At 36.4% G+C, this 26,838-nt stretch overlaps 5 protein-coding genes across 5 annotated transcripts; 1 reads left to right on the forward strand and 4 right to left on the reverse strand.

Annotated features, from left to right (window-relative positions):
- The first annotated feature begins 7,056 nt into the window (after positions 1-7,056).
- LOC139851459 (CO(2)-response secreted protease-like) lies at positions 7,057-12,844 on the forward strand. The gene is made up of 9 exons (XM_071840503.1): positions 7,057-7,282; positions 8,118-8,386; positions 8,604-8,715; positions 9,525-10,029; positions 10,433-10,539; positions 11,112-11,354; positions 11,493-11,607; positions 11,802-12,012; positions 12,104-12,844. The coding sequence occupies exons 1-9, from the start codon at positions 7,119-7,121 to the stop codon at positions 12,652-12,654; spliced, it is 2,277 nt and encodes a 758-aa protein (XP_071696604.1). The 5' UTR covers positions 7,057-7,118; the 3' UTR covers positions 12,655-12,844.
- Positions 12,845-13,729: 885 nt separating this feature from the next.
- On the reverse strand, positions 13,730-15,680 carry LOC139855185 (GDSL esterase/lipase EXL3-like). Its single transcript, XM_071844427.1, has 5 exons — positions 15,425-15,680; positions 15,180-15,310; positions 14,357-14,590; positions 14,011-14,269; positions 13,730-13,929 (listed from the first exon to the last, which is right to left on the reverse strand). The coding sequence occupies exons 1-5, from the start codon at positions 15,678-15,680 to the stop codon at positions 13,730-13,732; spliced, it is 1,080 nt and encodes a 359-aa protein (XP_071700528.1).
- An 885-nt stretch (positions 15,681-16,565) lies between these two features.
- On the reverse strand, positions 16,566-18,252 carry LOC139855186 (GDSL esterase/lipase At5g42170-like). Its single transcript, XM_071844429.1, has 5 exons — positions 18,003-18,252; positions 17,548-17,678; positions 17,207-17,440; positions 16,855-17,110; positions 16,566-16,759 (listed from the first exon to the last, which is right to left on the reverse strand). The coding sequence occupies exons 1-5, from the start codon at positions 18,250-18,252 to the stop codon at positions 16,566-16,568; spliced, it is 1,065 nt and encodes a 354-aa protein (XP_071700530.1).
- A 1,043-nt stretch (positions 18,253-19,295) lies between these two features.
- Positions 19,296-21,065, reverse strand: LOC139851378 (GDSL esterase/lipase At5g42170-like). The gene is made up of 5 exons (XM_071840407.1): positions 20,816-21,065; positions 20,281-20,411; positions 19,949-20,182; positions 19,611-19,866; positions 19,296-19,486 (listed from the first exon to the last, which is right to left on the reverse strand). Exons 1-5 carry the CDS (start codon positions 21,063-21,065, stop codon positions 19,296-19,298), a joined length of 1,062 nt encoding a protein of 353 aa, XP_071696508.1.
- A 947-nt stretch (positions 21,066-22,012) lies between these two features.
- LOC139851763 (protein FREE1-like) lies at positions 22,013-26,582 on the reverse strand. The gene is made up of 10 exons (XM_071840927.1): positions 25,588-26,582; positions 24,473-24,559; positions 24,251-24,382; positions 24,007-24,138; positions 23,704-23,769; positions 23,445-23,555; positions 23,217-23,312; positions 23,066-23,099; positions 22,817-22,887; positions 22,013-22,386 (listed from the first exon to the last, which is right to left on the reverse strand). The coding sequence occupies exons 1-10, from the start codon at positions 26,458-26,460 to the stop codon at positions 22,309-22,311; spliced, it is 1,680 nt and encodes a 559-aa protein (XP_071697028.1). The 5' UTR covers positions 26,461-26,582; the 3' UTR covers positions 22,013-22,308.
- Positions 26,583-26,838: the final 256 nt, after the last annotated feature.

The raw sequence follows: 26,838 nt of genomic DNA on the forward strand, positions 1-26,838 counted from the left end.
AAATATGTATCCCACGAACCACCGTATTCTAACACACAAGCCCTTAACATATCCTCCAAAGTCTGTATTGTTCTTTCACTCTGTCCGTCTGTCTGAGGATGATAAGCTGTACTTAAATTCACACGTGTACTCAGATTCTGTTGAAGACTATTCCAAAAATTTGACACAAATCTGGAATCTCTGTCTGAAACGATCGATAACGGCACACCATGACGACTAACTATTTCTTTCACATACAATTCGGCTAACTCACTTAACGAAGCTGTCTCACGAGTAGCAAGAAAATGAGCGCTTTTAGTTAGACGATCCACTATTACCTAAATCATATCATGTCTTTTCTGAGTTCGAGGTAATTTGGTCACAAAATTCATCGTTATATGTTCCCATTTCCACTCTGGAATCTGTAACTGACGTAATGAACCATAAGGTTTCTGATGTTCGGCCTTCACTTGAGCACATATATGACACTTTTCGACATAACGGGCGATATCTGATTTCATTGTTGGCCACCAATACACTGTTTTCAAATCATGATACATCTTATTACTACCCGGATGTACTGTCAATCTGGATTTGTGAGCTTCCGTCATGATTAAATCCCTCAAATCTCCAAGCTTAGGCACCCAAACACGATTGTTTAAGGTCTTTAGTCCACGTGAGTCATCAATTAAGTCCACTTTTCGTTTGGTCATTTGTTCAGATTTAATATGTTCGTCCTCTAAAGCACAGGCGTGAATGGTTTTTAAGCTGTTAATCAAATCTGAAGTTATATTCAAACGAAGAAATTTCACATTTTCACTTGACTTTTTACGACTTAGCGCATCTGCAACCACATTTGCCTTACCCGGATGGTATTTAATTTCACAATCATAATCTTTGATCAACTCTTGCCATCGTCTCTGACGCATATTCAATTCTTTCTGTGAGAAGATATACTGCAAACTCTTGTGATCTGTACATATAACACAATGGGTTCCATACAAATAGTGTCTCCACAGTTTCAAAGCAAACACTACTGCAGCCATTTCAAGATCATGCACTGGATAATTCTTCTCATGAACTTTCAACTGTCGCGAGGCGTAGGCGATTACTTTATCTCTTTGCATTAATACACAACCCAACCCAGCATATGATGCATCACAGTATACCACGAAGTTGTCTGAACCTTCTGGTAAAGCTAACACTGGTGCCTGACACAGTAGCTGTTTCAAAATCTGAAAAGCCTTTTCCTGTTCATCAGTCCATCGAAAGGCTACATCTTTACGAGTCAACTTAGTCAACGGACCCGCTATTTTTGAGAAATCCTTGATAAATCTGCGATAATAACCGGCTAATCCCAGAAAACTCTTAATCTCAGTCGGAGTCATCGGAGAATTCCAATTCATTATCGCTTCTATCTTTGTCGGATCAACTTTTATACCCTCGGCACATATCACATGACCCAAAAACTGCACTTCACGTAACCAAAATTCACACTTTGAAAATTTTGCAAACAGTTGTTCACGTTTCAACATGTTCAAAATCTGTCTCAGATGTTCAGCATGTTCACTTTCGGTCTTTGAATACACCAGTATATCATCTATAAACACAATCACAAACTTATCTAAGAACGGGCGACACACTCTATTCATTAGATCCATGAAGATTGCTGGCGCATTCATCAACCCAAACGGCATGACAAGAAATTCATAATGACCATACCTTGTTCTGAACGCTGTTTTCGGTATATCTGATTCAGCAACACGAACCTGATGATATCCGGATCGTAAGTCTATCTTAGAAAAGAATGAAGCACCCTGTAACTGATCGAACAAATCGTCTATTCGAGATAACGGATACTTATTCTTCACTGTTCTTTTGTTCAATTCACGATAATCAATACACATACGCATTGACCCATCTTTCTTTTTAACAAACAATACCGGAGCACCCCACGGTGAAGAACTCTGTCGGATAAACCCACGATCTAATAGTTCTTGAATCTGTGACATCATTTCACGGATTTCAGACGGCGCTAATCGGTATGGAGCTTTTGCAACTGGAGTTGTTCCAGGAACTAATTCAATCTTATATTCAACTTCCCTTACCGGCGGCAGACCTGGTAACTCATCTGGGAACACTTCGGGAAATTCTGATACTATCGGAATATCGGCCACTGTTTTCTTTTCTTTCTTCACATCAATCACATATGCAAGAAATGATTCACAACCCTTTGCCATCGACTTTTTCGCTTTCATCATGGTTATCAACAGAAAATTATACCCTCCCCGCTCCCCTCGGGCCACAACACGGGTTCCATCGGTCGAACGAAAGGTAATCATTTTCCTATCACACTTAATATTAGCCCTAAGCGAGCTCAACCAATCCATTCCTAGTACTACATCAAAGCTAGGAATAGGTAACACTAAACAAGTCACCGGGAAAGACTTCCCTTCGATCTCTATACAAACCCCAGTCACATAGGTTGTGACGGGTGTGGTCTTACCATCAGCTACTTCTACACTAACCGGCTTGGGTAACACAGTAGCTGGTAAATTCAACTTAGCACAGAAATCTAGGGACATAAAACACCTATTGGCACCACAATCAAACAATACGCGAGCAGGTATTGAGTTGATTAGAAACATACCCGTGATTACCTCGTCGATTGCCACAGCATTTTCCACCGACATCTGAAAAGCTCTAGCCTCTGCTGTTGGAGGGTTCTTCCTCTTCTGCCCACTCGAGGCAGTTGACCCTCCAGCTGATGCTGAACGCGCCCCTGACCCTGCCCCGGAACTACCACTCTTCGACGGACAACTAATTGCACGATGTCCTGGTTTGTGACAACTCCAACACACACTATTCGGATACGGGCATGCTGAAGACTCATGCCCAACAACACCACACTTTAAGCATCTTCTTGTAGCCTCAGAACACTGACCACTGTGAGAAGATCGACACGTGTGACACCAATTCCCTTTACCTGATCCAGATCCAGTACTACTCTGACCACTTTTACCCTTCTATTTAAACCCACTAGACTTCTTAAATTTAGATCCTGATTGACCAGATACTTGTCCACCTTGTTGTAGCACATTACCAAACATTCTGTTTCTGGCAGCCTGAACATCACTTTCTACCATCTTAGCCATCACAACAGCTTGAGACAATGATGTAGCTGTTCTAACAAAAGTTCTGTACTCAGGCAGAATGATATTAACAAAATGCTGGATACGAGACGCTTCGTCTGGCACCCATTGTTGTACAAACCTCAGTTTATCCATAAACTTCTCTACTACCTCATCTATCGTCATTTGAGGTGACATCTTCATTTCAAGAAACTCAGTCTTGATTCGGTTCATATCAAATGGATTACAATATTGTTCACACACCTTCCCATGAAACTGCTCCCATGTGATCATACTCACTTGCTCTTTTGGTATACTAGAAATCAAAGAATCCCACCAAATCATAGCCCTACCTTTCAACAGTCTACTAGCATATGTTACCTTCAGCTCGGGTTCACACTGACACGCTTCAAATACCCTTTCAACTTCTCGCAACCAATTGAGAGTTACAGTCGGATCAGTACTTCCAAAGAACTCGGAGGGTTTGCAATCACGGAAGTTCTTATAAGTACATCTTTTGGGTGGTTGCATGTAAGGTTGATGGAACATTTGCATTTGGTATGGATTCATCATCATGGAATTTTGGTAAGTAAAGGTGTTTTGTGGTGGCATATAATATTGGTTAGGCATTTGATTCTGAAACTGGTTCTGGGGCACATTAGGTATCGTTTGGGATTGCGCTGTTGGGAATCCAGGTGGTGTATCATCATTTCCAGAATGCCTCGCCAATTCAAGCTCATTAATTTTGTCCTCAGCCTCTTTTAGCTTGCTTTCTAACTGAAGGATGTAACTACTCTGATCATCATCTGACTCAACACCTTCTTCTGGTGCTCTGAATGTTCCGGGGTTAGATGGGCAAGTTGCGTTTCTATCAGCCATACCTGTGCTACAAAACAGCTCACACAAAAGCTTAGTGGATAACAGTTAGTTCAATCACAACTAACACACGTATATCATATTTTCACTTAGCCCCCACTCCCACAGACATGTTTGACTTGCCTCAGGGTTTGGGAACAAAATACGCGCACGTATTTGCTGCCAAACCATGCTCTGATACCAACTTGTAACACCGGCCATTTATTTTTTTTTTCTTTTCTTTTTTAAATACACAGCGGAAGACTTTATTAACAAACACAATATAAGTCACGTCATTACGTTTAAGTTTACACAACGGTGTTACGTTATCACAAAACATTATTTATACAAAAGTCCACATCAGAGTTGGGTTGTCAAACATGTCTTTTGCAATAGCACCCTTCCCGACTAGCAGTACCTAAACCTGCAAGGGGAGAATATGTGGGGGATTAGCGCACCGCTAAGTGAATGGAATCTATCTAACAGATATAGCTTAAGCCACACACAAGCTATATACATCAACAGTACTTGCTAACTACCAACTAACATATAATAAGACAATACGAGGATCGGCGGCTTGTACGAGCACACGACTCCCAGCTGATCGGACTTGAGTCTACCGATAGTCCCTGCTACTCAATTCACAGTATAGTTATCCAGATGCAGGGGATGCATCATTCACACTATACTCCACAATCAGTAGCCTATGGACCCAACCTCCCCTAGGCACGGTTGACCACATACGGACTCTAACCTCTCCTAGGCACGGTCTCGAGTCCCCAGTCTCCCTAAGCCCGACTGGTGCCATTCACACAGTGTACACATAAATCACATACAACATCAGACATACTATATTATTCTAACATGGCAATTTCTACACTATGCATGGTAAAAGAGTCAACCACAGTAGCATGATATGCTACTTAAACTCTATCCGGAGATAGACCCACTCACCAATTACCAGCAACTGCTCAGTTATTATTTCTGAGCTTACTCCTTGTCCTTATAACCTGAGAACAACACAAACAAAGTTAATATACATATCCAATAAATAATATAATCATTTCATACGATTAACTAGGTCATAACACCATATATTCATAATTTTATGAGTCTACATCATGACTCCACTCAATAATGGCATACAGGTGCGTGCAAAACACGATATACACACTAAAACTCCTTTTCCGGCCCAAAAATAGTTTGATCTAGTTTCTTAAAAGTTCACCATTAAAAAGTATTCTTTATTACGATTCTAACGATAGTTTATTCATCAAAAACGGAGTTACGTTTTAAAAGTTACGTCTGTTTCAATTTCATAAAAGTACTGTAGCAAATAGTGACACTGTAGCAACTCGGTACTGTAGCAAATAGTGACACAGTAGCAACTCGTGTACTGTAGCAACTCGAGCACTGTACCAACTCGGTACTGTAGCAAATAGTGACACTGTAGCAACCCATGTACTGTAGCGACTCGATCACTGTACCAACTCGGCACTGTAGCAAATAGTGACACTGTAGCAACCCGGTACTGTAGCAAATAGTGACACTGTAGCAAATAGTGACACTGCAGCAGTTCGGGTACTGTAGCAAAATACTGTAGCAACTGGGTTTCGAACTTCTTACGCTGATTTTGAGCATTTTTCGCCCAAAACTCGATTTTTGAGTGTTTTTGATCCGTTTTTAAGCACATGAAAGCTACTAAACATATATACAACCTATTTCTAACATCAATTAACACATACAAACACATAATATGAAGATTCAAGCTCAAAATTCATCAAAAACCCATTTACACCCAAAACCCAATTTCTATGAATTAAAGCACGAATTCAAGCTAACAAACCTGGATAAATGATCACAAGGATGATATGAATCAATCCTTAAAGCCTCATAATCCAATTTAAGACTTAGATCAATTAGGGTTTGAGATGAGATAAGTTTGGTACGTACTTGTTTGAGAAAAGTCTAGAAATGAGAAAATAGAAGCAGTTTACACTCTTAAGTGGGTATTAAAACCCATACCCCACAACACACGGGTATTTACCAGTTATCTTATCTGATAACCTTTCGTATCTCCTTAGGCGGTCCTAACGGAGTCCAAATTAAATAAACCAACCTGTTCTGGGACCCTTGTCACAAACTGGTCACAACACAATTATAATAAAACACTAATAAAATAATTAAAATAAAAGCACTTAAGACTAAGCACAAACCCTAAGGGCAAAATAGGCAACTTACAACTAGCCCGGGTTTCAGTCTGTTACACATGGTACCAGCTAACATAGTTTTCTTTCAAAGAAAAATAAAATGAAATATGTTATACTTCAAAATAACATTGATTTCTTGCAATGTTGATCCGGTTATACGTGGAAAATCATGTTAATCATAAGGTTCAAACTTACTGAACGGTAAAACGGGTAAATGAATAAGATTATTCTTATTCAGCCTCCCCGAGAAGAGTATTTTTTACGCAAATATACGTGACTTAACCGAACTCTCCCATTATCGTTTTCGACCATTTTCTCTAACCACCTCTAAAATAAAAATTATCCAGCAAATAGGACCAAGTCAAAATTGATGGCGGGCAGCCTGACACAGTGACACTATGTACATAAATCGTACTCTCTCCGTCCCATATTTATTGTCATCAGACAAAAAACACACAGTTTTAGGAAATCCCACTAACTTTATTTTTCCATCAATGAAATATCTTCTCTCTCCAGATCCACCAATGAAATATCTTCTTTCTTTTCTATTTATGGAAGTGGACAATTAATTTGGGACATCCTAAAATGGAATAATGGACAATAATATAGGGACGGAGGGAGTACTTTTTAAAACATAAAATTGATTGATGTAATTTACTTGTTTTTATGCATTAAATTCAAAATCCTAATGGGGGATGGTAACATTAGTTGTTAAAAATGCGCATGCTGTATGTACCCACCAAAACAATATAAACAACCTTACCTATCTAATCTATAATATGCCCACTTCAAACTCTCTAGGCTTAGTGCTTTGATACTATTCCTCTATCCTCATTATTAATTTTCTCATTTATATATGCACATGTTTTTCTATATATAAATAAATATATAAGTCTATGTATGCCATTAACAAGGCAAGTGTGTGTTATATATAGGCAAAAACATGAAAAGTGTCTATGTTTTGTGTAGCCTGATTTTACTTATAAGTTTATTAAGAAAAAGCAAGGCAGATGAAGCAGAAAATAATGGTGTTTATATTGTGTATATGGGTAATGCTGCTACCTCAACAAACAACCATAATCTGCTTCTCACTTCTCTACTTCAAAGGTAACTTAATATCTAATGGTGTTTTTTACTTCAAAGGTCAATTGGGTAAAGTTTAGAACCCAACTAAAAAAGTAAACGGGTCAAGTAGGTTATATGGGTCGAACGTCACGCAAAGTGTATCAAAATGCATCCATTTGAATTGGTTTATTCTAAATCACTGACTAATTCCTAGTTTTTTTTTTTAAGAAATGGACAAAAAAGTGATAGTAAGTCAACCCAACCCATTTTTTACTTGCTACCCAACCTGCGAAACCCGTGTATATTGTCACCTCTCCTTAGAGTCATGTTCTTATATCGTATAACAAACTAGTATAAACATAAGTATATTAAATGAACATAGTAGATTCGTTTTGGCATGGTCATATTAGTATTGAAGGTTGAAAATTGGGCTGGTTGGATAGGGAGTCAAACTGGGCATGGGTAAAAACTTGTGCTTTTTCGCACAGGTCAAAACAGGTTTTGGTTCAAAACGTGTATTTAAAAGTACAGGTCAAAACATGTCATTTTGGGTTTATGGGAAAAACTTTGCCCAATATCTGTAGAACATTCCATTGCCAGATATAATTAAAACGAAATAATCATCTAATTTTGGAATCGAGTAACTTAATAAGATGTATGCATTAACTTCTAAGAATTTCAACCCGTTTGACCCATTTCCTATTTAGATCTTATTAAGGACTCCACTTCATATATTAGACATTCTATATGACCTGGATTGGTTTGTTCGTGAGTAAATGGGTCAAAATTGCCACCTCTAGTTAGTACTAACTGAACGCAGTTATCATCTATTTATGCTTTTGCGATTATGGTAGCAACTAACGGTAACACACTTTAGGGAAAGGAAAGCAATTGTGCACAACTACCAAAACAGCTTCTTAGGATTTGCAGCTCATTTAACAGAAAAAGAAGCACAAGATATTGCACTAAACCCAGGGGTAGTTTCGGTATTTCCTGATCCCGTCTTGCAACTTCACACAACACGTTCATGGGATTTTCTTAAATACCAAACTCTAGTAGAAGCCAATATCAGACAAACAAGCGCTGCATACAACATTTCGAGTTCACATGCAGCTTCAGATGTTGTCATAGGTGTTATGGACACAGGTTGTTACCCAAAACAGTTATAAAGTTAATATAATAATAATAATAATAATAATAATAATAATAATAATAATAATAATAATAATCATTACTATAGTTAAACATCGATATGGTATTGTCACATGGTATTATGGTAAAAGTACTAGCAACACATTGTTAATTACCCAAAGTAATTCCAAATTAACATTATCTAATTTGAAACGGTTCTCTATTTATTCAGGTATTTGGCCCGAGTCTGAAAGTTTTAATGACGACGGTTTTGGTCCTATACCAAAGAAATGGAAAGGAACTTGCATGGAAAGCAAGGATTTCAAAGCTAAAAACTGTAATAGGTAGCCTAAACCATCATCCACTTGTTCTAATCCTGCCAAACCCACCCATTTTACAACAACAACAACAACAATACCCAATCCCGCGCCTGCGAGGTATGGGGGAGGTAAGATGTAGACAATCCTTCCTCTACCCTAAACTAGAAGAGAAGTCGTTTCTGTTACCACGAGTCGAGAGAATTCTCCACCCACGGGAAAGGAAATTCATCCCCCTCTCTACTCCAGGGTAGAGAGATTGCTTCCGTGAGGACCTCCGGCTAAAAAAAGACTTTTTTTTTTTTTTTTTTTAAATTTAAAACTAAAAAATAGAAATTAAAAAATAAATTAAAAAATACAAAGATAAATAAAAAATAATAATAAAATATATAGATAAAATATATAGATAAAAAAAAAAAAAAAAAAGGGGGGGACGCCATGAAAATGGTAGAATCAGATTTTCATGGGGTTTAAAGAATGCCTAAGAATCAATTTAGGCTCTGAGCGGCAGTCAAGACGCCACTAAAACGACGCTTGTCGTTGCCTCAATAAATAGAGCCAAAAGACCTTGTGGACAGCAACTCGAGGGCATGCCGGGTGGAAGTTGTTGCGCAAGCAAAGAGCCAACCACCCTTGGCAAACCAAAAACCACTCATGCACCTTTACGGTAGACACCCCCGAAACCACCCAACTAAAAGGAACCAACCAAGCTCTAGAGCAAGGGAAGTCGTACTCAGCCATAATGGTCCCGGGATGCACTGAGCGATGCGAATTAAACCCACCCATTTTGCCACCCCTATATAAAAAGCTACAAAATTTATTTACTGTATGCACAGGAAACTAATTGGAGCGCGATATTACAAGGCAAGAGGTGATTTCAGTTCGGCAAGGGATAGAAACGGGCACGGGACCCACGTTGCATCAACAGCTGCCGGCAACACCGTATCTAATGCGTCTTATTACGGGCTGGCAATGGGGTCCGCAAAGGGCGGTTTTCCCGGTTCAAGAATCGCGGTATATCGTGTTTGTGGAATTAGAGGGTGCCTTGGATCGAATATATTGGCTGCATTTGATGATGCGATAGCGGATGGCGTTGATGTATTATCGTTATCGCTTGGTTCGACTGCAGGATATGGGCCGAATTTTCAGAGAGATCCGATTGCTATTGGATCGTTTCATGCAGTTGAAAAGGGAATCACGGTTGTTTGTTCTGCGGGAAATGAGGGGCCCGGTAGGGAATCGGTTGTTAATGTTGCACCGTGGGTCTTAACAGTTGCAGCTACTTCTATAGACCGGGATTTTCAGGCTGATATTACCTTGGGTGATAAAACAGTAATAAAGGCAAGTAGTTCAAAAAACTTCATTAGGAACAATAATTTAGCTTGCCTGAGTGGCCACCGAGTTGCCCAATGAAGCACACCACCCGGGTTCATTAGGGGTTGATTACCCGAGGTTTTACCTTCTATGGGGGAGCCAATGTGCTCGTTCATAGGAGGGTTTCCTTGCTTACCGGAAAAAAAAAAAAAAATGAATGTCTTATTTTGACTTTTGACAGTTTTTTTTCTTTTTCAACTTGACTTTAAATATTTTTGTTTGTGAATTATATGAATGGACCGAGTTTTAAATGTATTTTCATTGATATCATTTTCATCGACTATTAGATGACACAAACGAAATTTTTTTAGAGATTCCATAAATATATTTACTTTCAAGTACTCACATTTGAATTTATGTAATATTTAAGGGTGGAGGCATAAACTTCGGTGAGTTACAAAGATCTCCGGTACATCGGTTGCTATATGGAAGCTCAGTACAAAGAAATTCTACCATTTATGACGAAAGTGATGCGAAGTAATTATTTAAACAAATATCTAAACAATGTTCTCATCTTTTATGTAACAGTGGCAAAATGGGCGGATTGAGCAGGTTGGGTAACATATCCAAACAGGTACCTTTTTGTACGGGTCGGAACGAGATGGGTTCACCCATAACCCTTTTATATCAAAAAAAAAGTCATATAGTTTAAGATTTTTCTAGCGAAGGTCCTTAGGGATGTCGTTAATATACATAAAGGTGGTGTATAATTCAGTAACTGTCACCTTAAAGCCAACATATAACCGCTATGTACAAAAACTTTATGGACATTAACGACATCCCTAAGGGCTGTCGTTAGCAAAATCCTATAGTTTATATACAATTTTTGTGTCAAATATGATTGTAATAACTATGTTACTTATCAGTAAGAAGAGTTTTGATAAAAATCCATTCCACCCGTTTCTTTGGTAGCTAACTTGATGTTTGACCCGTTTGAGAAAAAAGAAAAGAAACAATAACACGAGTTAACACCGGGTAAATAGATTAAAGTTGCCACCTATACTTTTATGCTTTCAATTTGCTCAGTTAATAACACCAGAGTTGTTCAGAAACTGTGTACCACGTTCATTAGACCCAAACAAAGTTAGAGGAAACATCGTTCTTTGTGAGAATCAAGAGGGACTATACACATTAAAACAAAAGCTATCAACTATAAAGCAACTTGGTGCAATTGGGATGATTATTATTAGTGATGATGCACGAGCAGTGGCTTCCGCCTCTGGATCATTTCCATTGGCAACAGTTAATCGCAAAGATGGAACTGACATCATATCTTATGTCACCACCACAAGGTAAATAATAGTAAAAATATATAAAGTGAAAATTCACTTTGATTTCTAGTAGCCTGTTGTTCATGTTCACTGAGTATAAATGTGAACCGACCAAAGTGAACCAACTAATCACTAACTATTTTAAGTGAATATGTGTAGGAAACCTATGGCCACTATTCGACCAACCGTAACAGTGACACAATATAAGCCAGCCCCTGTAGTTGCCTACTTCTCGGCTAGGGGCCCTTCATATGCTACACAAGACCTACTCAAGGCAAGCTCACTTATTCTATTATGCACAGTCTCAACCAAAAACCATTATTATCATTTTACATTTATAAGTTTCAACTTTCTTATACACAACCAGCCCTTTCTTTAGCCTAACTGCATGCAATATTATGTAATGTTAACTGCACGTAACATATTTATAATTAAAATGACTTCATTCATGATCAAAATACCTTGCAGCCTGATGTTGCAGCACCAGGGGTAGCAATTCTTGCTTCATGGCCAGATAACGACTCAGTTGTAAAACTCGCCGGCAAAAGTCGTCCACATTTCTTTATACTTTCTGGAACTTCAATGGCATGCCCACATGTTTCGGGCCTCGCAGCCATGATCAAAGCCCAAAACCCTGACTGGAGCCCATCAGCAGTCAGATCAGCACTCATGACAACAGGTTAGAAACAAAACTTCATGAAAACTCATTAAAACTTATAGACCATACTACAATCAACTTCATTAAAACATGCAACTTTTACTATTTTTAGCAAGTCAAACAAACAATGTGAGGAAGCCAATAACAACAAATTCTGGATCAATTGCTACGTCGTATGATTTCGGGGCAGGAGAAGTCTCATCAAGTCCATTACAACCAGGCCTTGTTTATGAAACTGAGATAATTGATTATCTACATTTTCTATGTAACATAGGCTACAATGTAGCTACAATCAAACGAATATCATCAACCATTCCCCCTGGTTTCACTTGTCCAACTAAGTCTACCAAAAATCCAATTTCCAATATGAACTACCCGTCAATAGCAATATCCAGATTTAACGGCAAAGAAAGTAAAGTAACGAGAACATTGACGAACGTTGAAAGTGGTGACATAACGTATACAGCATCGGTTGAAGCTCCAAAGAGTCTAGATGTCAAAGTTACACCAAATACATTGAAATTTACAGAAAACGAGAAAAAACAAACTTTCGAAGTGAAATTTTCATCTGACGGTAGGTTGAGTGGGGATAATTTTGGGGCGATTATATGGTCGAACGGTAAGTATAGAGTGAGGAGTCCATTTGTTGTGAGCAGCAAGTAAAACAGAGTTATGCAGAAGTTATATATAGTCTTCATGTAGTAGTGTAGAAGATTAACAAAAGGCCTGTTGAATGTACAACAAGAGGTTTCTCTATAATAAATATAGCTTTGTTGCAACCATTAATGGTGATATAGTTCATGTTCTAATTATGCAATGATCCTCAGATAGAATCTGCTGCTTGTTCTGACAAGTTTGACCATAATTTAGTTTCGTTTATACTGAATTTGAATTTATATTTATATATATGTCTATTTGAATGATCTAAAGTTTACTACTCCAGTTCTCAACCAAATCTAATTTGATCAATAACATATACTTCAAGGCTAATTTATTGATAATTAGAGAATTACGGGAAGTATTTGCAATTTAATAATCTAAGTTACGAGAAACACCAAGAAATTCATACAGATCTGACATGGTAGCCAGGTCCCGCGAACGGTGATTAACGCCGGAGACGACGCCGGAGTTAAAGATCCTGCTGCGGTGTCGAATTAGATCCCGAACAGATATGAAACCAGTGATGTTGGCGGTTGGCATATTTCCGGTGATGTGCCGGCGATAAATTTGTCCTCAAAGTAAATAAATCGATTAGGTTATTTTATGATGTTGGTTATACTGCAATGTACATTGATTTCAACTTTCAAAGTGACCCATTTTAATGTTCAATATGAAAAAAAAAAAAAAAAAAAAACAAAAAAAAACAGATTATTTCTTGTGATTAGGTTTGCTAGTTTAACCATAATTCAAACTGAGATCTTTTTAACAGCTTTTTATTTTTATCTGTAACATTTTTCAAAATGGTTTGAAATCCAGATGATTATTCTGAGACTAGAAACCCATATTGGTTTAGGTGATTCGACCGGTTTAACCTGTTCATTTGTTGCTGTAACTAAGTTAAAAACCCGTAATTTATTGTCAACTAGACTAGATACTTTTACCAACATAATTGACCCATCTGAAATGTGTCACAAATGTCCTTAGGCTAATTTGCAGATTGGACATAAAAAAACTTAGATCCAAAACCTATTAGTGAAGCTTAATTGTCACTTGTGATTAATACATGTCTTGGTGTGAATCATCCAAGACTGAGAACATCATTAGCATATCTTTCGAGTACATTTTCAACAATAATTCTGTAACCTTTTTCTGTTGGGTGAAAACTATCCCAAAAAAGATACTCGGAGACGTTCGAGCACACCGACGCAAACTCATTACACATATAACTAACTTCTACCTCTCCTGTGCCACAACAGCCTCTATCCACAATCTCAAATCCTAAAACCAGAAAATCAGTTACTACTACTATATTAAAAGACGTAAAAGGAATGATTTTTTTTTATTTAAACGATGAGTTACCGTAGGATCGAGGATTTTTCACTATGTCGAGTAAAGGGTTGTAAATATCAGCGAAAACAACATTAACTGGAGGATCGTTGGACCTAAGAGAATTTAGCTCAGCAGCTAGTTTCTTGTTGAAGAGTTTCGCTGCTCGGTTGTAAATTGTTGAACATGATCTGTTTTTCGTCGATCCACCAAAAGTTATCGAAGTAGGCATACAACCAATTGGAGGTAAACTAAGAACAACCACCCTTCTCGGTCCAAGTCTTTGTAACTCCTTCAAAACAATAACCAAATACCACAATCATAATCGGGTCAACACACAAGTTGTTTCATTCGATGAGAGCATTACAAAATAATCTACCTGTATAAAACTGGAAGCTTTTGGTATGAGGTAATCAACGAAAGAGGGAATATCGTATTCAAGTTTCCTCATCGGATATGAGAAATAGTTGAGGACAAAATCGTCACTTCCTGACGCCACCAAAAACAAACTGTTTTTCAAAATGCGATCTGTTTCTGATCGACCAACCAATACTTGAAGTCTCCTTATGTAATTTGTGAACATTTGCAGCTGATCAACCATCGGTATGGCCATCTAGTTTTTGTTGACATCAAAACATTCATACATGTTAGTTCGAAAAACATATAAAAATGTCAGAAAAAATTACGTCATTGGTCTCTGATGTTTATCTAATAATGCACGATAGGCGTTTATGTTTGTTTTTGACGCAGTTGGTCACCCAATTTTGCAAATGTTTCGTGATTATTCCCTCGGCCTGACGGCCATTACTGTGAGTCCGTTAACTGATACCATGTGTGACAGTGCGTGGCACATTAGGGTTCTTATTTAAGATTCGAAAAAATGTACTGGTTTGTGGTTAAAAAGAGATGAAGAAAATAAAAAGAGAAAAATACCCTCACATGCCTTGCACATGCAAAAGTTTAACGGACAAACTTAACAGTCTTTAGGCCGAGGACCAACCACGTAACTAGAGCAAACATGAGTGACTAACCACGTCAAAATAAAACATATCTAACTTATACTTTTTCATGACTTCCATGGTTGTTTCTCGTGGCACGGAAGCACCCATACTATTGAAATGGTGCAATATTTTGCAAACATCGGGGACCAACCACGTATTTTTTTTCAAATGTCAAAATATGCAAGAAAATCTCGTGCGTACATTTATGGTTGACGTTAAAGGATCGAATCCTGTGGCTCCTGAAGCAAAGCTTACACCAGTGATCATATCTTCATCTTCTATAAATGGCTCCATGTAAGCAGGAACATACTCTTTAACTTGTACTCTCTCAGCTGATATCAAACAGTATAATTTACAGTCATATCTTGATACTTTTAACCTTGTATTATATTACTATGAGATTTGAATTTGTTAACCAAGAAATAGTAGTGTACATGGAAAAATACCGATTATGTCTGTAGGCGTTTTTGCGTTACTGAACCTTCCTGTTGCTTTTCCGCCCAAAAAGTTCACCCCGTACGGTGGGAAATTGGCTTTTATTGTAGTGAAAATGTAGTTGTTATTTCCTTGATCCAAGATCGAGTCTCCAAATGCTATCACAGCTGGAACCGACACATTTTCAGGCATCTTGAATATCGCGACAGACGAATAAACTAGCAAGTTAATATACATACAAAATAAAGCAGCCGTTGCAGCAGGCATTCTTGAAAAAGTGAAAGTGTAAACTGTTAAAATTATGAGTGGTATAAGTAGTAGTAATTATGGAGTTACAATGTGTAGTAGTATTTAAAAATGGTTAAGGTTTAGGTATTAAAAAGTGTTTTTGATCAGTAAAACACTCATGACATGTAAATCAAATGATAGTCAGTTTTAATAACTGAACTCCTTAACTTATGGAGTTATGCCTAAGTAAATTTTTTACCTCTTGAATACAGTAAGAAGTAGTATACTCAATTATCACCTATATTATTAATATTTAAAATATATAGTAATTCTTACTATAGTCTCCTAATGGTGGATAGCCTAAAAAAATGAGTGATAGATATGAATAAGGATTGAGGGTGAAAAAATAGGCTGGGTAGGTCGGTTCGGGTTAAGTTACGTGTCAAAATAGGCTCCAGTTGAAACAGGTTAGATTTATAACAGGCTGAACGGGTTGTGCCAAAACCTAGTTGGGTCAGGTCAGGTCAGGTCCTGGATTGGATACTTGTACCAAACTGACTTAAATCACTGGCGCCATTCGAAATTTGATCAAAAAGTTTACATTCGTCATTAATAAAACGGACACAATAACACATACAAACACAAATACATTAAATATTACTAACATTATTAGTCCTTTAGCAATTAGCTACATGTGAAAATTGCTCTTAGAAATTATACAAAAATATCAAACTGATATTATACATGTATTTGAAATGTTTGTAAATGGAACAAGAAAAAATATCCAGACATATATATTGTGTGATCTATGTAGTACTCTGTACTTACAGGTCCTAAATGTTAATGAGGTGAAATAGAACAATAATACAAGATTCATATGCAAACACAACAGAAGGTAAACATACATTAAGGTTACATTAGATACTAATAAAATAAACTCTTCATCAATTCTGGTACAACAAGATTTGTAAGGATCTCACTTCCTTTCTCTGATGGGTGGAGACTATCCCAAAAGAAGAATTTCGAGTCGTTTTTGCACAATTTGGTTAGCATATTACAAAAATAACCCATCTCTACATTTCGCGTTCCACAACAGCCTTCATCAACGACATCCAAACCTAAGCGAACAACAAAGGAACAAAAGAAAATTTTAGAAATTATAACTTAGGCTTTTGTTCAGGTAATGATACATCAGATCAGATATCGTGAATACCGTATAACCGAGGGTTTTTCATAATGCTTATCATAGGATTGTAAAAATCTAAACTAGCAATCCTTGACTCTGGAAAGCTACTAGAAAGAATTTGCAGATGTTCTTTCAAAATGTCGTTAAAAACTTGCGCTGCTTTATTATACTTGTGCACGCACTTTCGATTGGGTCCTCCATGTACCGTTCTCTCAAATGGTATACATCCGATTGTGGATGAGCTAAAGACAATTATCCTTCTTGCTCCGAGTTTGTGCAGTTCCTTCAAAATGAAACACAATAACATCTCTAAGTTATCACATTTTGATATGATACAATGTTGGTTAATTACTTAATTATGATTATATAAAGTAACTACCTGTATAGAACTTGTTGCAAACTCTGCAAGCTTATTACAATACGCAGGGAGGTCGTATTGTAATCTTCTAAACCGGTAGGAATAGTAATTTGTAAGAAAATCGTTGGTGCTTGCTGAAATGAAGTATACACTATTGGTGATTATATTCTTGGCAGCTTCTTCCCCAACTATTCTCTTGAGCTTTTCAATATAGTCTTTGAACATGTCTAATTGAGCCGCTAGCGGTATAACTGACTAATTAACAAAATTGAAACAAAAGAAATATTAAATTCATGTGGTTGATTGTTAATGAAAAGTTATGATATGAAATTTTAGTTCATCTAAAAGCAAGATATATATACCGCTAGTGTTGATGTAAGGGGGTCATATCCACTGCCAGCTGAAGCAAAACTAACGCCCATTAGTAGATCTTTGTCTTGTAAGGATGGGTCTAGGTATGCTGGAACATACTCCTTCACTCCTAACGCCTTGGCTTATAATTTGATATCAAACAACTCAATTTTATTAGACACAATCATTAAAAAGTAGTATGATGACGCGTAAACAAATGGCATGACTTAAAAGCCACTCTTTTATCATATTTTTTTACTATATTTCAAATCTTTGTAGACAATGACATAACTTAACTGGCGTGTGCGTTGGCGAATGAACCATTCGCCAGTTAAGTTATATCACCGTTTGGTTTTGAGATGTGGCCAAAATGAGGTGGGTGGTAAAATGTCATTCTGAGGGTACAAGTAAGTTGTGCATGTTGTGTTTATCAAGATGTTCGTAGCAACAGCAATAGATAATGTACCTAAAAAATCGCTGATAATTTTCCCGTTCCCAAACCTTCCTGTTGGTTTTCTGCCAATAAAATCTTTTCCGTAAGGCGGAAAATTTGCTTTAGTTACAGTGTTAATATAGTTATTATTCCCCGGATCGAGTACTGAGTCTCCGAATGCTATAACTGCAGGCACAACAACATCTTTAGGTAAATTGGTTGCTCCATTGTTACACTGAAAGTAAAGACTAGCATATACACAAAACATAATCATGACCTTCATAGCTTAAAAGAGGAGTTTAGATTGATAAAGAATTTTACAAAGGATGAAAGAGCTATAAACATACCTAGAATCAATAAATGAGAAGGTAGATGTTTTAATTACAACAGTCTATCTAACTCTGTTATTATAAAATAGACTACTAACCAACTTATTTCTTTCACGTATAAACTTATGAACTGAAAATCCTTGTGTCAGTGGTTCAATCCACTTCTAAGCGGGCCAAGGGTCCGAAGGCTGGGAACATTCTTGAGACAAAAGATACTTCGTCGTAGAGAAGAAATCTAAATTCTGGGTCCACTCGATCACCCTCCTTTAGACCTGAACTGGTCGAGAGAGATGAACCTACACCACATTTTATTATTAATAGTAAAACATTCATCTCTTGTTAGCGGAAAATTTAAAATGATAGTTTTATAAACTGAAAAGTGAAATCCCTAATTTATGAAGTAAAAAATTTACTTTTGTTTTTTTTTTTTTTTTTTTTTTTTTTTTGGCCTTAAAAAAAAGAAACTTTTTGAGCACAGTTGGTAAGTTGCATACTCATGATGTAAGTATAAAGGGTCTTAACATCACTAGCCAACACATCTTAGGGAAAATGTCATAAATCTTAACGGAATAACTCGATTAGAGTACTCACTTGTGTACGGATATTGCAGCGGATGGGTGGTGCAGATTGTGCAGTTTTAGGGTTCGCGACAGTCTGGCTTCAGATGGAGCCATGGAGGCGGATGTTTAGGCGGTCATAGAGTTATGTTTAGGTCATTGGTTGTGTTGTATTAGTTTTAATAATGTATTTGGTTAGTTTGTGTGGCTAGTTCAATGATTTCATGATTGTGTTAGTTTGTTCCATGGGTCAGGTGAGTTGTTGCAAGTAGATCATCAGATCTCATATAGGCTTTAGAGTAGTATGTCATTGTACATCATGTGATCTTCAGATAGTTGAAATAACAAATGATAAAGTAAAAAATTACATTCCCCTGTATTCATAAACAAGGTCCATCTATGTACTAACAGTATATATAAGTGGTGTAACTTGGATTATGTCAGAACAAACTTTTTATCAAATCTGGTACAATAAGATTTGTAAAGATCTCACATCCTTTTTCTGATGGATGAAGACTATCCCAAAAAAAGAATTTCGATTCGTTTTTGCACAATTTGCTTAACATGTTACATGAATAACTCATCTCTATGTCCCCTGTTCCACAACAGCCTTTATCTGTAACTTCCATACCTAAGTAAACAAATAACAAGGAAGTTAATCCATATGAGAAAGTGAAATAATGTAATCCAAAGTTGCAAAATACTTCAAAATTGTCATTTAGAATATGTAACGATATAGTGAATATAGTGTTTACCATAAAGATGAGGGTTTTCAATTATGCTTATCAGAGGATTGTAGAAATCAGAATAGACAATTTTCGAATCTGTCAGACGATTAGAAATAATTTGCAACTGCTTTTTTAGAACGTTGTTGTACACTTGTGCGGCTTTATTGTACTTGTGTACACACTTTCTGCTTGGCCCTCCGTGTAACGTTCTCTCAATTGGTATACATCCGATTGGGGATGCGCTAAACACAACTATCCTTCGTGCTCCAAGTTTGTGTAGTTCCTTCAAAATTAGTTTATTGACAGTGTTAAGTATTTTCTATTTTGTTTAAGTCATGAATAAGTAATAAATATAGATTTGTTACCTGTATAAAATTTGTAGCTATCTTTACAAGCTTATTACTATATGCAGGGACATCGTATTGTAATCTTCTAAAGGGCCAGACAAAGTAATTCGTAAGAAAATCGTTACTGCTTGATGAAATGAAGAATACGCTATTGGCGATTATATTCTCAGCAGTTTTTTCATCAACTTTTGTTTTGAGCTTTTCGACGTATTGTTTGAACATGTCCATTTGATCTGATAGAGGTATCACTGACTAGTTGACACATAACCAAACAAAACAAGCGTTATATATATTTGCTGACCGTTAATATAAAATGAGGTAATATTTACAACAGAAATTTGATTGCTTACTGCAAGTGTGGATGTTAAGGGATCATAACCAGTGCCACCAGAAGCAAAACTAACGCCCGTTATAAGATCATCATCTTCTAAAACCGGGTCTAGATATGCAGGAAGATATTCCTTCACTCCTAACGCCTTGGCTTATAATACGATCAAATTTATCAATTATCTTTAATTAATAGCATAATACAAATTACAGAGGATGGCTAACGCATAAGGTAAAAAAAAAGTAGAAGGTTTTCCCTGTTCGGGCTACCCGGGAGGGCGAGTAATCCGACCCCAACTCTGATGTACGCAGCCCAACAGGATTACTCCCTGGCTGTTTCCAACCCATCTCTGGTCACCACTAAATATTCGCCCTAGACGGAATTCGAACTTGAAACTTCTTGCAAAGAACTTAAGGGCCCCAACCACTAGACTATTTAGTGATGGCTAACGCATAAGTTCCAACTATAAATTTAACCACTTCTAAATTTTAACCATGAAAAAGAGAAAAGTCACAATGACTCAGTAACTTTAGGGCAAAAAACAGTATAATATGTACCTAAAAAATCACCAATAATTTTCCCATTTGTGAATCGTCCTGTTGGTTTTCCGCCAACAAAATCTTTTCCGTAAGGCGGAAAATTAGCTTTTGTTAAGGTGTTGATATGGTTATTATTTCCCGGATCCATTAATGAGTCACCGAACGCTATGATTGCAGGAACATAAACATTATCTGGTAGATAGGTTGATCCCCTGTAGCAGTGGAAGTAAAGACTAGCATATACACAAAATCCAATGATAACCTTCATTACTAGTACTAGAATAAGAGTGAAAAAAAAAATGTGAAGGAAAGTTGAAACTGAGAGAGAACAAAGGATGAGCTATAGAACTTACAGTTAACAAACTAGGAGGTAGATGTTACAATTACAACAATCACTCTGTTATGTGAATAGATTACTAGCTAACTTGTTTCTTTAAGGTATATTGTCGTTGTATATCAATTTTCATGATCTCACTAGTTTCATGTAGTTTCAGAAATCTTTGTAGCTGTGTAACCATACCAAAGCTTAGTGATTAAAGTTCATGAGTATTATATGACGTTCAAACCTCGCTGTTATTACGTATTATTAATTATTATGTAACAGTTATTGATATTTCCTTCTTTTTTTAAGGGAACTCACACAGAATGGTGCATAAAATTCAACAAGTATATATACATTTCCACCCATGGACTTGAACCTCCAAACCCTTTGGTTGAATGGACCATCACGACACTGCTAGGCCAATAGGCCGTTTGGTTAATAATTATCCTTTATGACTTTTGATTTTTAATCACAACTTTAGTACTCTATAAAAGTGAGTTTTATGAATTAAACCCGATTAAGTAATTACATAGCCGTAAAACATACCTTTTAGGCAAACTACATTTTTAATGACATCTTAACAACTGCTATTATAGTAACTTCTCACCCTTCGCTTTCAATCTTTTTTACTATAAGACTGTAAGTGCTTCTTTTTTGCAAAACGAATACTATATAACAAATAAACTTTTATCGGAAAATGAAAGAAATAAAACTTAAACATACAACACAAACACATAAGTATCTGTTTCGTTCAAAATTCATGTGCTTGTTTATGTTTAGTTTCAGAATTCAATTCTAACGTTGAGTCAATAAAAACAAGGTCGTCTTCAATTGCGTAAATCATGAATAAGTAACAGTTAAGTTCAACATCTCAAAGTAAAAAACTCAATTATTATACATATATATGATATATGATATGATAGATAGATAGGTCTAACAAATGCAGCCTCAACCAACACACTACAGCTTTTATGGGATTTTAGTCGCGGCACAAGTAAAGAGCTTGTACAGATCATATTCCTCATATAGCAACACATTTACATACAAACGTTGAATATAACTTTTGCAAAACCAAACCACACAATCAAGGTTATGTAAACATGAATATACTACCAGCAGTAACAATGAATTTATCAAAGCCCAAAAAAAGAAGAGAGGTTAACGAAATGATCAAATACACCCTGGACCATTAGCGCGCGCTTACAAGAAACGGATGTTGGCAAACTCCACATTCTATGGTCTCAGATCCCGAGCTAGGAACTTGAACCTGATAAATTTTACCAAACTTGCACGTATAAATAAAGATGCATATTTGACAATTTTCTTAATTCATGTTATGTTTTTCTGACTAGTCCAATCTAATGAGTAATATAAATAAAATAGTTATATACAGGGTCAGAATTTGTTGAACAGATAGAAAGGGGTTGAAAAAATTGTATTTTTTATGCATAAAACCTCCTAGATCATTTAGTTTGAGTGTACATTGTAGGAGAAACTATATAACTCACATAAAATAATTTAAACAAAAATACAAGTGTTTCGGGCCAATCCAACCTGTACCAACGTTTGATTGCTTTGAAACAAACAGGTCTGACCAATTACCCAACCTGTCAGACCCGCCCACATTGCCACCTTTCTCACAGGCAGCATGACAAACTGAAAGTACTATTAAGAGAGTTAAGAACAAGATTTCAAACCTGTAAATGAACAGTACAAGTAGGACACTCAACTTCTTTCATTCGCCTGTTAGAGCTTTCTGACTTGGAACCTGTCCCACTCAAATGTTACAATATAAACAATGATAGCATTGAACTCTAGATAGTTTTCTGTATTCTTCTTCTATGATTTATGATATATTCCGACTACCAAATGTTAAATTTAGCAACAGATTTAGATTAATAATATATTAAACTTTCCCGTATTCCTCTTGCATATTATTACTTTACCTGATGATGATTTGTGATTTCTTTCCAACTCCTCCTGTGAAAAGTAGCATGATATCAGATACATAGTGAAGCATATAAGTAAAGAAGTTATAAAATCTGAAACATGAATCCTGAATATTTTGTTCCAAAATATTAAACTGAAGAAGTTAACCTGAAGTTTCTTTGCAAGATCTTCATGAGTATGTGATCCAGATGATCTGCTTGCAGCAGCTTCTTTAGCACTACTCAATCGGTGAGTAACTTCCAACTAAAAAAAAAAAAATCAAATATAACTTAAGTCAAACACATATGTAACTCAAGCAGATAATAAAGGTCAGCTAGCTGAACCAAAATGTCCAAAAGTCTATTGAGCAACATAATACTATGAACAGAAGTGTACCATGCAACGGTCACAAACACGAACTTGAGGAGCATTGTCTTCAGATGTAAGAGCAATTCTTCCATGAGTGCACTTGTCACAAAATATATCCCCACAGTTTCGGCAATGATGCTACAAAACCATAATTATAACCAATAAAAATAATCACAACAAAAAAAACACTAAATATGTAATTATCTTCACTAGAAAAAGGCTAAGGAAACAAAAAGATAAATAGTAACTTCAGTAGTTTATAGGATTGACAACAAATTCCACTAACCTTCCTATTAAAAGCACTAAAGTCACCTCCACATCCAGTACATTTTGTAACAGCTTCATCAGGTACCTAAAATGATAAATGTTGACTCTAAAATGTTAAATTTTGTAACATTTTGTAACGACTTGACTCTAAAATGTTCAATGTTGACCAATAAAAGGCACAAAGGGCACCCATAACCGCACACATACATAAAAATATGTTATTTAGATACATATTTATATGAGTTGGTATTAGAAAGTGATGTTAGCCTTTAGTCCCACAATAAACTGTACTTCTATTTTCAGAAATCATAAAAATGCTTACCCAATGATCTTTCTCCTCATTTATGGGTTTAATTTTGTTCATCCAGTCACCCAAACCTTTTTTCTTTTCAGTTGACTGCTCAGTAAGTTTGACAGTATCAACAGGCCTGCTCCTAGGACCCATCTCCTTAACCTGCCATTTCAATAAAAGAAGTAAATAAACAAAATGCCAACACACTCAGAAATGAATAAAGGAAGTCAAAGGTCATGAACACAGTGAAATTTTCAATTTGCAAAAAACTAACTTGAAAAGTTGCTGCAGTTACTGTGTCTAGCAAAGTGTTTGTAGTATAACTGTTGGATTGTAGCCGTATACGCCTTGGTTCAATATCTACAGAACTTTTGGACCAAAACGCGAAGGTAGATGAATCATACACCTGGACAGACACATAAAAAGAACAGATTACAAAAGCTAGTAAACTTGGTTACTCAACACTGAAGATTTAAAAATGAAGGAAAAAACATACTTCACATCTTGTTATCGTGTCAAGAGAATATATTCTCAAAGTTCGACTGGTAGAGGGATCAAGCATTCGGATTCCATCCAATCCGATCTGTGAAAAAATTTAAGCACTCAGATTAATAGAAAATAGAATATATATGTAAAAAGGTAAAAGCGTACGTGTATGTGACGGTTAGGGGTGTGCACTGTGTATCTAAACTCAAACACGTCACTATTAAACATAACCAGGAAAAAAAATACAAGCTCAAGAAACTAAATTTGGCAACTTTGACCCTTCATCGATGTATGTGACGTTTAGGGGTGTACTTTATCTCGAAAACATCAAATATGTGAAGGAAAAAAAATATCAACTAAAAGGAGAAGGGATCAAACAGGTTCAAAAACAGAAAAGTCTATTTAGCAAAAATTAACTTAATAAAAAAGATTAATATTAGCCATCACTTCTACTGCTAAGTGTCCAGTAGTACCGCACAATACTTACTTACTTCATCATTGGTACAATGGTACTCTCATTTGTCTTTAATATTTGCATCTTAAAAAACAAACTTAATTTATTGTTTTCCCTCAGGTAATCATAATATAAGTACCTGCTGTAATTCCCTTACATAATTGTATTGCGGTACTACCCTACATAATTAATTACAAGTAGGCACGAAAGATTATTATATGTCTGCTCAAGGACACATAAACTCACATTAAATGCCAAAGCCAAAAAAGTTGCCTGCTTTTAAAAGGTTGATATAAGGTAACAATAAATTCATAATTCATGACTTAACTTGATGACATGCTTAAAGCAACAAGTCTATTGCATCAACACTACCAACAGAACATCAATCTAGTGTTTGTCTAATAAAGGCAACAAAAGATTTTAATCAAACTCAGTAAAATGATCCAAATTTCTAAATCAATGCATCAAACCTATTCAATGGCACTTACGCACTTTAAAGATACATTTAATGATAATCAAAATCACATGACATAATGCACACGAAAGCATAAGTCGATCGTCAGCAGAAAGCACAAGCTTTTCTCCAACAAAAGCCATCAAACACACACAAACATGTAATCTATCTCTAAGCTTGATCAACTAACAAATACTAATAACTAGTTCCCTCGTACCTGACAAAGAACATCCATGGTACTCTGACCACCACTTTCAGCCAACAATTTAACCCTGAATTTCTGTACCCCACCTTTAACATCTTCCCTAGTTTCCACCTTTGGTACAGCCTTCACAATCTTAGGTGAAGACATCGATTTCGAATCCTTATTACCTCCCGGCAAACCAATCGGCCTCCCAAAATCATCAAACATCACTTGTTCTTTCCAAGTTGATGACTTTGATCCAGTCCCCCTTGATCCATATGGTTCAACTTTACCCCCTTGATATGCATACACTCCCTCACCATACCCACCACTTCCACCACCTGATTCGTATCGATTGCCAACGCCCATATCTTGCCTCTTCCCATAATAATCACCACCTCCTAAATCAGACACACTCCTCCCATAATTACCACTATAATTAGTCTCATACGAATTGTCGTAAACCGAAACTGGAGCTGGAACAGGACCAACCGGATTATTATTATTATTGTTGTACAGAGACGGTGAGTATTGAAATGATGAACTGTGGTTCACCGGAATCGGGTTCTGAGGAGGCGGAGGTGTGTAATTGGGGGCCGTGTTAAGGTGATCGTAGGTCGAATTAGGAATAAAAGGTGGTGGTTGAGATTGATAAGGAGTGTGTGATGAATCAAATTGGGGATTAGGGTTTGGAGTGTAGGATGACGGAGCGGTGGGATAGTAATCGGACTGCGGTGGTGGTGGTGGTGGGGCGTGGTAGGAGGTGGTGGTAGCGAATGGAGGTGCGGAGGCGTAAGTTAACGGTGGTTGGTGGTGGAGATCCGTGGTGATAGGGGGATTAGGGTTAGGGTTTTGAGGGTAATTGGGATAGTATGGTGTGGTGGATGTGTAATCGCCTTGTTGCATGGTGGTTTGCGGTGGTTGTTGATTTTAATTGAATAATAACTGATTGATTGATCGGCGAATTATGTGAAGTGTGTTTTTTTCTTAGGGAAGAAGAAGATGATCGATATAGGAAAATGATTAGAAAATAGAAGATGATGGACCAAGTCACCCGAAAGTATAATACTCCATTAGGACAAGATTTAAATTAGTAATTAAATTATTGATTAAAATTAATTAATGATACTTTTTTTTTTTTTTTTTTTTGGAATTTTAACATATATATATATATATATATATATATATATATATATATATATATATATATATATATATATATATATATATATATATATATATCCTTATTAACCTCCAAAATCACGTATTTACCCACTTAAAGAT

The sequence above is a fragment of the Rutidosis leptorrhynchoides genome, chromosome 6 (assembly GCF_046630445.1).
Source record: "Rutidosis leptorrhynchoides isolate AG116_Rl617_1_P2 chromosome 6, CSIRO_AGI_Rlap_v1, whole genome shotgun sequence".
Classification (NCBI taxonomy): domain Eukaryota; kingdom Viridiplantae; phylum Streptophyta; class Magnoliopsida; order Asterales; family Asteraceae; genus Rutidosis; species Rutidosis leptorrhynchoides.